This window comes from Octodon degus, unplaced genomic scaffold (assembly GCF_000260255.1).
Source record: "Octodon degus isolate 3935 unplaced genomic scaffold, OctDeg1.0 scaffold00249, whole genome shotgun sequence".
In the NCBI taxonomy this organism is placed as follows: Eukaryota; Metazoa; Chordata; class Mammalia; order Rodentia; family Octodontidae; genus Octodon; species Octodon degus.
The window spans coordinates 2,034,260-2,045,691 of NW_004524825.1; the positions used below are offsets into that span (position 1 = coordinate 2,034,260).

Here is an 11,432-nt window from a genome sequence, read left to right on the forward strand (position 1 = left end):
AGAGGAGAGCAGAGGAGCGGAGAGGAGAGCAGAGGGGGGAGAGGGGGAGAGAGACAGACAGACAGACAGACAGACAGACAGAGAGGGAGAGAATGAGCACAAGAGCAAAGCATGCACAGAGAAAGGGACAAAGAAAGAAAGAAGAGTGAAAGAGTGAACACTACTACAGAGAAGGGAAAGGCTGAGGGCACCTCCGAGGCCGTGGAATGGTGCAGGGCATGAGTAGCTCCAAAGGGAGGTGAAGCCAGATGCAAGAGGCACTGGAGCCCCCCGGCCAGAAGTGTAAGCAATACGTAAAGACTCATTCTTAGGAAGCTTAGCAAAGAAGGGGAAGACAGAAAATAGCAGGGATGTAAGAAGGGCTTTCAAAATAATGAGGCTGGAGCAGATCTGCAGAGTGGGGAGGGACCAGAAAAGACAAAAACGGAAAGCACAAAGCAGATTGATGGATGGGGAAAGGGGACTCTGGGTGGGTGGAAGGAGAAAGGCTCGAGGAGAGGGATTTGCTGTGGAACGTGAGATGCCCGACTCCTTCTCCCAGAGGGGAGGGAAGGAAGAAAAGATGGGAGAAAACAGACATCATTAGAGGCTGGAGAGGAGAATTTATGGGAGCTCAGCCAAGCTGACTTTCAGCTTTTGCCAGCACGAAACACAAGGTCAGCTAAAGTGCACCGGGGGTTTATCAGAGAAGTGCTGGCCATGGAACAGGAAGTCAACTGCAGAGGAAAAGAACTGCCGAGTTAGTGCAGAGCCCCTTTCCGGGGGCTCATTAATTCAGGTCCTTATGTGACATTTAATACCAGGGTGTGCAGCCAACAGACCTTCAATTTGGGCATCAGAGTGGGGACAAAGCAAATAAGCCTCGGCATTAACACGTTCCTGTGGGCTTGCACCCCCAGCGGTGCATGCAGGACTGTCCCCGTGGGCAGCGCGGGACAGTCCTGCACATACAGCCCCGTTGTGAGCGTGTTAACAGGCATGTGGTAAGCTGAAAGCGGCATTTGTTCAGCAGCAGTACTATCTGGAGAAGCCTTAAGCCTACAAGTTTGGAAGAGTGCCTGTACAGGTGGACCGTCCCTTAACCAGGATGCTTGCACTCAGAGCGGCCAGCAGGACGCTTTGCTCAGCACTGAGCTAGCTGCGCTGCTTCAGGCACTGAGGCCTTGTCCTGCCCTCACACACATGACCAATTTCCAGCTTCAGCCACTCCCAATTTAAAAAAATGACCTGTGACGGTGCCTGGGCAGTGTCACTTTGCCTGCTGCAGACCCGTGTGGAGGAACGTGAATATTACACGCTTTTCTTATGTGAGAAACCCAAAGTTTAAATAATTTAAAGATCAAAATAAAGGATGGATGATGGGAATCAGGGTGATAGGTGTTTTACAAATGGAAAAGGGATCTACGGATGGGGGAGGAGAAGTAAAAAGAGTTAAAGCAAGTTAAATAACATGTACCAACTCTCCACAATGTACTATGAAAAATTACTTCAAGCATGTCCTGATAAAAAACTGGTTTTTGTTTGTTTTTTATATAGGGTCTTGGTATACAGCTCAGACTTGTAGTGATCCTCTTGTCTCAGCCTCCCTAGCACTGGGATTACAGGCATGCATCACTATATCTGGGGTTCTGGGGCTGGCACAGCATGTGGTACCAGGAATCGAACTTGGGACCTTGCGCTTGCCAGGCAGGCACTTAGGCCGCTGAGCTATCTCCCCAGCCCAAAAGTTTGTTTGTTTGTCTGTTTAAGTGTGTGGAAAAGGGCTCATGAACTGGCAAGATAGCTCAGTGGACTATGTGGCTGCTTAGGCCAGCACAAGGACAGGGTTCAATCCGCAGCATCACATGCCACACCAGCCCCACACCCGATGGCCACACCCGATGGTGGCGCATGCCTGTAATCCCAGTGCTAGGGAGGCTGAAAATAGGAGGATCACTATGAGTGTGAGCTGTGTAATGAGACCCTGTACCAAATATATTTAAAATACAATCTTAATGAAAAGGACTCAGAACCAAGCATGGTGGTAGATGCCTATAATTGGAATATTCTGGGAGTCTGAGGCAAGAAGATCACAAGTTCAAGCCCAGCCTGTGCAACTCTACAACTGAGACAGAGCCTGTCCCATAATGAACCATTATTTAAAAAGGGCTGGGGCTATAGGTCAGTATTAAACATGAAGGGCCTGGGTTTAATCCCTGGTACCATGCAAAAACAAAAAACAAAAGCACTTGGTAAGCCTGAAGGAGCTTAGTCTATATAGGACCTATCTGCAGAGTAGTGACCAAGCACAGTGGGCAAAGCTGGGGGTGGTGGATGGAAGCCACAAAACCCTGCAGTGAGTACAGACAGAAGTAGCCGCGAGAGAGAACCTGCTCCCCAGGCTGGCAGGGACTGCTGGGGCTGCCCTCCCAGCCTCTCCTCACTCTTACCTTACTGACCCCGTACTGTGTCCCACATGGGCCGCCCCTTCCTTCCTGGTATTCTCCTCTCCTACCTCTGTGACCTCAGTGGCTCCCAGGGGCTTTGCCTCAGCTCTGTGGCTGCTTTGTTTCTGGCCCTGGCCCGTTTTCCTCTCCTCACCACGGAGAAAGGTTGCTGGCACCCAATGTGGCCCTTTGTGTGGTACATATATGCTCCTGCCAGGAAATCTCTTGGAGTCAGGCAGCTTTTACCTCTCCCAGAGCTACATTCCCAGTGGCATAGGGCGACAGTCCCACCTGCTAGCTGCACAGTGCAAAATTTCCACCTTCACACTTACGCCGGATCATCCCCGGATGATCTATGCCAGACTCCTCCTCCCATAGCATCTGTACTGATCAATGGGAGCAGCTGCACTCACTCAGGTGAGAAATCCCAGGAGTCACTTTGCCTGGACTTTTCCCTTTAACTCCCACCTCCCTCTGACCACTCAGATCCTCTGCATCCCTTATGGCTGTTTTCCCAGTTCTACATCTGCTACAAGGGTACTGGGCCCTTCTCGCTTACCTGCAACCCTCACGTAATGTCCTAGCAGGTCTTCCTGCCCCCCTCACCGCCACCCATCAGCCACACTGTGGCCAGATCTGTCCTTTGCATCTGCACTTGGGTCCAGCCTTCTCCATGTACCATGAGCCTCTTAACTGACTTACAAGTTTCCTGTGCTGCCTCTTTCTCTAGTGTCATTCACTCCTGCCCCCACTTTCTTCCACCCGATGGTCTAGCCCCATAGACCATCCCACCATCTCCAGAGCACAGATTTCTGTGTACCCACAGGGAAAGCACCACGCGGGTATGGGAACCCTCTACCTCCTATGCTCACCCATCCCTCCTGTGCCACTGTTACCAGTTCCCAAGACTTGGTTCAAGTATCCCTTCCTCTCTAAGGCATCCTGCGACTCATCCCTTCTGTGTAACCTCACAGCACTGAGCATACCACTGTGAGCTGCGTCTTATTTCATCTAGGTGCTCCTCTCCATATCCCATGAAGCCACATGGACTTCCAGGCTTAGCAGAGGATGGGATTCGCCACAGGAACTGCTTCTAGATTGCAGGATGTGTGGATGAACACAGTTCTGGTTGCCTCTCACCCACTGGACCCAAAGTGCTTCTGGACAAGAATTTGAAGGTGGTTTTCACACTGTTATACTACATCAAAGGGTAGCCCATGCCTTTGGTGGCCCCTACTGTTCACAGTATTAATTCAAAGACAAGTTCCTCGACACCCCCAAGGTTAAAGGTGGCTATGGGATTTCTGAACTCCAGAGGCAATGCTGGGATTCAAGATGCTGGGATTCAGTAGGGTCTATACTGCCGTCAACCTATAACAAGGCCTTTACCTCAGAGGACCTTTGGAGTTCGCCTCCCCCTGCGTTCACTCATTGAAAACACTTTTTCTGAGCACCTGATATGTACTGAACACTGCTCTAGCTGGTATAGGGACCAGAAGGACACAACACCCGAGGCAACTGTCACAGCTGCAAGCACATAAGTGAGACAAAATCCATGCATTCAACTCATACTGCCTGAGTACCTTCAATGGGCCAGGCTCCCCCTAACAGCTGAGAGAGCACCAGCGAACAAGCAAACAAGCATCCTATCCTCCGACTTACAGAGCAAGACGAACCAGAGAGGAGTCCCGCTGGAGATGTGCCTAGTGCTCAGGAGAGACAACTGGAAGGAGGCTGCCAAGTGCAGCTAAGGAGCCATCCATGAAGAAAGGCTCACAGGGATTCAGAGAGGGAAGGATCTATCAGGGACAGTTGCAGAAGGCTGCAGAGAGCACGTGACTTCTGAAATAGCTTTCTTTTTTGAAAGAGTTAAATGTTCAGCAAGATAGCGCAGTGGTCTACAGTGCCTGCTTAGGCAAGCTTAGGCAAGCATGCAGTGACCGCGGTTCAATCCCCGGCACCACACGCCATGCCAGCCCCACCCCCAGGGTGGGCTGAGTTGGCCACAAAAAGAAAAAGTTAAATGTTTATTATATAAAAACATAAAAATTAAAAACAAAACCCAGAAAACAGACAGGGCAAAGTGCCCACAATATCATTACTTCAAACATTTTGGTATTTTTTTTTTGTTTTGACTTTTTAAAAATCGTAATTGACCTCATACGGTTTATACTCTGCTTTTCACTTACTACCATGGTAGTATTTCTCCATGTCGAGAAAACTCTTCACAAAGTTAAATTTGTAATACAATAAAGTGGCTACATCATGAAGTAGTTCTCACTGAACAAATAAAATGGATCGCAACCTTGTATGAACTTTACAACTACTAAAACATGTTCACTTCCCACAATCCTTGATATACGTAAGCAATACTTATTATTCTCTCATTTTAAAGAAAAAAATTAAAATATAAAAAGTTCGAGCAACTTAATCTCATATAACAGCTTCATGTGGTAATGCCTGATAAAAATTTCAAGTCTAATTACCTGAATAGTTTATTCACCTTTCTAAGGAATATACACTATGCTCTAAAGCAACTGCCTTCCCAACTGTCGGAGCACACAGCACTAAGGAGAACATGCTTGAAGTGCACCTCCTACTGTCCTCGCTACTCCTTGAGGGAGCTTCGGGAAGACAAAGAATGGCAGGAAAGGGGGTTCTGCGGCTCAGTGAGAAGGGTGCATGCATGTGGGGGGTTGCAGGTCAGATAAGAGGGTGTTTGGGGAGGAGGAGTTTACACCATAGAAAGGAAAATCAATTTTCCTCTGCAGGCAACAGGAGGCCAAGGACTGCTGCAGAACCAAGCACCCCTGTGCTACCAGGCTTGAGGGCGTCACTGTGGAGGTAGTGGCCAGGACAGACCTTGGGCAGACCATGGAATGAGACTGGGTAGATGCAGCCGCTGTGGCAATGAGGATGTGACAGTGGCCCCTCAGCTCCCCTTAAACAATGGGAACATGGACTCCAAAGTGAGACTGCACATACCAGGGCACGTTCTTCCTACTGTCACGCGTACATACCTGAGACAAACAGGTGTCTGCCTCAAGATGCCACTGAGACGACAGCTTTTGTGAAACACATAAAAGACCGTTTTCATATGCTGCAGCACACTCCACAATGAAGGCTGTTATTTGGGGCCTCAGTGAAGAAGCACTGGTAGCTTTCTAGGCTCAAAACACCATTTAAATAGCCATATTTAAAAAAATCTTTTCTAAAAAATGTATTTATTTGGTACAGGGTCTTGCTACGCAGCTCAAACTCATAGTGATCCTTCTGTCTCAGCCTCCCCAGCACTGGGATTACAGGCGTGCGCCACCATGCCTGGTCTCAGTGGCCGGCTGAGCATGGTGCTGGCATGGGATGTGGTACTGGGGATCGAACCCGGGTCCTTGCACTTACCAGGCAGCCGTTTAGACCACAGAGCTATCACCCCAGCCCTAAATAGCCTTTCAGACATGACGTTTTCTGCTATTAACTGCTTTCTGCTATACAGACACGAAATGTTATGGCCAATTACTTAAAACGCTTGCATAAATGTTTAGTAGAAGGACAAGTAAGTTAGAGGTTACTGGCAGCTGGTCACGTCACTCACCCACCAGAGGCTAGCCCCTGTCTGCAAGGTGCCATATGGAAACAGAATGAATGAAATTTGCTATTTTCCCAGTTATGAAAGCAACACATGCCCATTAATCTTGAAACGTGTTGACATTTGTTTTAAGTCTAACTTGTGATGACTCTCATACATCACCATAAACTTAATGCATCCCAAGTTGGCCCTTGGAATTCGTACAGAGCAGGTCTAATCCCTGCTCCACAGCACGTCAGAGGGTCAAAGACGGCTCTGTTACTTCCCTCCTTAGTCTTCTTTTCTTCAGACAAAACATCAACATTTCTTTTACTTTTTTCTTATGTTTTTATTTTATTTCATTTTATTTATTTATTTATTTTTGGATATAGAGTCTTACAATGTAGTTCAGGCCCTGAGTTCAACATAACCCACTCTGGCCTTGAATCCGCAGTGACCTTCCTGCCACAGCCTCCGAAGGGTCCCAGGTGTGTGTGCACCACATCCAGGTGCACCGACGCTTATTACCATTATTGCTCATTGCTCTTATCTGTTCCTGAGCTTGGTTTTCTTCATGTGAGCTCTCTCTAGTCTGTCAACATCCCTCTTAAAACATGGCATGTGCATCTGAACCCCTCGCTTCAGCTGGGGTCCAATGGCCCATTCTGTCTTGTCATTCTATTAACTTTGGTTAGGAGGATTAGCTTTATCACCAGTTATAATCTAATTACTGGTTCAAAAAAGCTTGGGTCCCTGTTAAGAGAGGTATCTTTCATCCCTTAATGACACAACAGATTTAACTAAATTATCTCTGCTAAATTTTATACTCTTTATTTTACTCCACTATCCTAGGCAATTAAGACCACATCACAGCCCAGTTCTGTCTCTGGGCACAATGGCTACATGATGCTCCTTATGTGTTGGCCAAGCACTGCACCAGGAGTGCTGGAAAGAACGGGTCCCACACTGCGGGATGCAAGTGACCACACTTTCTGGCTCGCATTCGACCTTCTATACACAGTCCACCCCTCCACCTAGGTGGTCACTGTCATTGTGTCCCCGTGTCTTTACCAGTGGCCACTGCATGCCTAGAAGCCATGAAGCTAACACTCAGTAACACTCCCAATGGCTCCTCTCTTACATGTACTCAAGTCATCTGTTTATAATGGCAAAATTGGAGGGAGGGGAGAAAGAGAAAAAGAAGGATCAAAATGATCAAGGTATGATAAGATATATACAGATCCTCTAAATGAGTGTAAATATTATGCATCCCAAACATGAACCAATGAAAAATAAAATAGCTCATAAATCCTGCTTTTAATACTCTTTTGTAGGGCCAGGGAGATGGCTCAGTGGAATAAGTGCTTGCCTGGCAAGCACAAGGTCCTGAGTTCAATCCCTGGTACCGCAAAAAATAATAATAATAATAATAACACTCTTTTGTATATTTCTTGTATTTTAATTATTTGGAAGTTTATGAAAATATCTACAATATAATTCTAGCATACCTATTTTATTTTATTTTAAATTTATTTGGTTTTCATGCATGAAATGGTTTTTGGAAATACTGTATATTTCTCTTTAGTCTGAAATGCCCTAAGTCTGTGACATTAAGATCTTCTTATTACCATTTCTTGCACATTATGGATTTGGTTCATTAATTTTCAAAGATGCCTTTTTTATATGCGTCAGTACCGTTTTATGATTACACACACATACAGCCACTTGTAGACGTTTTACCAGTTGTTGCCAAGGGCTGACATGCCCTCACTGCTGTTGAAGTCTCTCATTCTGGAAACCAGAACCTTCACTCATGTCTGCATCAGTTCACACAAGGAAAGCTCCCAGGCTCAGGACTCCGGGGCCTGACCCCCGTACCAGAGCCTACTAGCACCACGCTACGGGACACATCAAGCAGTGCTCCCACAGCTCAGACAATAGTGATAATAAGTAGTGTTTTTCACAATTTGGGTATAATAATGAACATAATAAAGAAAAACATCAAAAGATGCAAACTAATTTAGATTACAACTGTCCTAAAGAACTGTTGGGCTAAAGCAAGAAAGCAAAAGCTAGATTTCTCCCAGGGTCTTCCCGAGGCCTGCACACGCGCCAGCACTGGGCTGCGTTCACATGGTTCCTCCCCCTTGGCCTGTTCTATGCTGACACACCCGTCCCGTCACGCTGCATGGCAACACCTACCACCCCAACTACCGTCAGTTCTTTTGTGGCAGCCACGGCAGCTCCTCATTCTCTCCTCCTCTTCCATGGGATCTCTGCTCTGTGTCATTGTCCCCTCAGTGCCACCCTACTTGAACTGTGGTGGCAAACATTTCATGGGCCTGGGCTCAAGAGGCAGAGGGGCAAGTTCTATACTGCTACCTAGAGCTCACCGAACCCCGGGAAAGTTCCAATGCGAGGGGCCTTAGCAGGAACTCGCATCAGTAGCCTCCCCTGTGACAGCCAATAAACTACACCTGGGCCTGGAGCGAGGGCACGTGCATTCTGATGCACAACACCTGGGGCATCTGGGTCACCCAGTAAGTCCCATGAGTGGTTCTCATTTTGTGTTTCCAGGTAGGGACAGGTGTTCCACACCAAACTAACTTCTGCAAACTAGCACATCATCCAATAACCAACCTCTCTCCACTAGTAAGGGATGAAATCTATCCATAAAATTATTGTTCCTTACATTAACAGGTGTTAGTGTTAAATGAGCTCTGCACAAGCAAAAATGAAGAGAAGCGACTGTTATCTCCCCCATGTTAATCTGATCCACAGTCAGTCTTGCAAGGTAGAAGAGAAACAGTTTAGCATTATTTTTAACAGTTAGGGTCATCTTTATGGTCTTATATTTTACTTACCATTTCCAAACTTCTTAAATAAAGACGATAATTTGTGATGTAAACTCTTCCCTTAATGGGGCCATTGAAAGGACATATGTAAATAACTTCTTTGTCTAGTGAGATAAAAAAAGTACCCTAAAATAATGGAAATATATACCAAAATACACAACAAATGGCACTAATTTAATATTAACTATTCAGCTATGCATAACTATGATTGAAATCACTGAAGAGGTGGAAAGCAAGACCGGCAATGTTCCCACATTACCATGCTAGGCCCAGTCGGGGCAGCTGGGCAGCTAGGAGGGCCACGTCACTTTTGGACACCTGTAGCGCTTCCCTGAGCTTGCCCGAGAGCAGATGTGAACGAGGGCGCTGCTGCTGCTGCTACCTTCCGGTGGTTGTCAAAGTGACTTGGAACTAAAGGAAGCAGAGGGTGGCAATTCCACACGCAGTCTCACGGACTCAAGACTGGGCACTGCGCTGTGCCAACCTCCAACCACACGAATATCATGATGACGTTTTTAGCAAATGAATGCCAGAGGTAGGCACCTGGCTACTCTATATGCTTTCTCTTCTAAAAGTCCACAGAACAGTTTAGCTGGACTCATCTCAAGCATTTCAACGATATAAAACAGATGGTCAAGAGAATAGGACATATTTGGTAGAATCAAGCATAAGGAGGAACTAAATCACAGAAGCTAGTTATAATAGAAACATGTCTTTGTCTTGACTTTCAAGGATGCCCTTGAATGTGTTACTAGCTTTTGATTTTTAAAATGATTTTGAAATCCCTTTCACTTCTGGTGTTAATGAAGAACACACACTTAAGACTACCTCATGTCTGCTGGGGCACTGATACTGAGTCCCAAAATGTCACCCATGAAGACCAACATCAAAAGTAAAATATCTTCTTTGCTCTTTTCTAGAATCTCGGAAGGGCACACCCCACTACTTCTCGTCTCAAGGCTAGAATGGTATCCTGGGGTACTTGGTAACTAATTCAAAAAGGCACTATCTAGCACCTTCATCTGATTAGCACTGTATTTTAGCCTTCCAAGCCAAAGCTGAGATCTCAGGCTGTCAATGAATGGTCCCTGTAACAGTGACAACCTGCTGGCTCCCAGTACACTCAAGTGTGTGGGAGTGTTCGACTTCAGAATCTGAATGCCCACAACACTGGCATTTAGCTTCTAGGTGATTCTGTACCCTAAAGGCAGAACGGTCTGGCCCTGCAAGTTACTACTTTCCTCTTAACAGGAAGTTTTTGTGAAAAATAGCCTATCAAAATTTTACCTATAAATTACTAGCTTCCATTTTCTGGCAAATGAAGGACTTTAAACCAATATTTCTCCTATCATCTCAAAGAGAAGAATCCTTAAGTCTTTATCAACACATCATAGGCCAGAAAACTTATTATTTTATCCTTATAACCTTAAAGCATGAGAGCCTAAAGCTTTAGCAAAAGACTTACAAGAGATAATCCATGTTTTATTTTTTCCTAAATCATGCTCAGTCTTTGGTGCAGCGAGAAGACTATCACCAGTCCCATGAGCTTGAGGCTCTTGAAGGAACTCTTTGGTTAAGACGGGAATGCAGAGTTCTGTCCATTAGCACTTTTAAGCAACGCTAGCCTCGCTCTCTGTCTTGTATAGAACAAGTGGGACTCAAGCAACCTGACCTTGCCACGCTGTTTATCCAGTTACTCGATCCTAGCACCAGAGGCTCCTTACCAGTAATCAGCGTTTCTCCTGGGAGTCGAGGAACAGTCTCACCAAGATCCCGATTGAGCCCATCCCGAGATGTCTGGAAATGGAGCAGAGGTATCAGGAGTAATGACATTATGCTATTCAGGGTCGAAAAAGCCTGGAATATAACCACTGAAAATATATATTTATTTTAGGACAGGGTCTTGCTGTATAGTTCAAGTAGGCCTCGAACTAACTTTATAGCCCAGCTTGGCCTTGAACTTGAAGTAATCCTCATGTCTCAGCATGTCCAGTGCTGGGATTACAGGCATAAACCATCACACCCAGCTGGATTTGTTATTTCACTAAGATCCTTCCTCGCTTTTGACTTCCCCATTTTTACCAAGAGCCTTATCCCAGGGAAAATGAATGGTCCCTCAGAGAGCTCCATTTTGGAGCTGCTTCCAGACATGTACCCAGTCCAATGGCGTCATCAGCTCCACAGGCAAAGTATTAACCAATAAAACTCCAGAAGAGTTCTCAGAGTCCAGTCTGCCAGGGGTCGCCTTGGGACCTGGCTGTCTGGGATCCTACTACACTGGCAAAAATGAGGTGTGGCAGCGTTCATCTTTAACATCTGATGCATAGTGCTGGCACCAGCGTGGGCCGAAGGTTTCTTCACAGTTAGGTTCCATTCCATTTGTTCTCGGGGCTTTTGCCGAGCCACAAGGCAATCATCTCCTATAGAGTCAGCAAAGGTTCCCTCAGAGGAACAAATAAATCACCACACTTCTGTGAATTCTTCGGACTATCCAAATCCAAATGTATGTGAAGCAAGAGAAGTGGGAGTGTACACTTAAGTCACACAGAATTTATCAAACTAAAATATTTTGTTGGATTTTTAATG

The 11,432-nt window shown here is 46.1% G+C and overlaps 1 protein-coding gene across 5 annotated transcripts in view; it reads right to left on the reverse strand.

Annotated features, from left to right (window-relative positions):
- Positions 1 to 11,432, reverse strand: part of Mtm1 (myotubularin 1) — a 151,141-nt gene that overhangs the window by 111,196 nt on the left and 28,513 nt on the right. For all 5 annotated transcript variants that reach the window (XM_023706286.1, XM_004646009.2, XM_023706285.1 and 2 more), the window contains 2 exons: positions 10,571 to 10,643; positions 8,856 to 8,950 (listed from right to left, as the gene is read on the reverse strand). In XM_023706286.1, the coding sequence (XP_023562054.1) occupies positions 8,856 to 8,950; positions 10,571 to 10,643 (168 nt within the window). The remainder of the gene's footprint in view (positions 1 to 8,855; positions 8,951 to 10,570; positions 10,644 to 11,432) is intronic.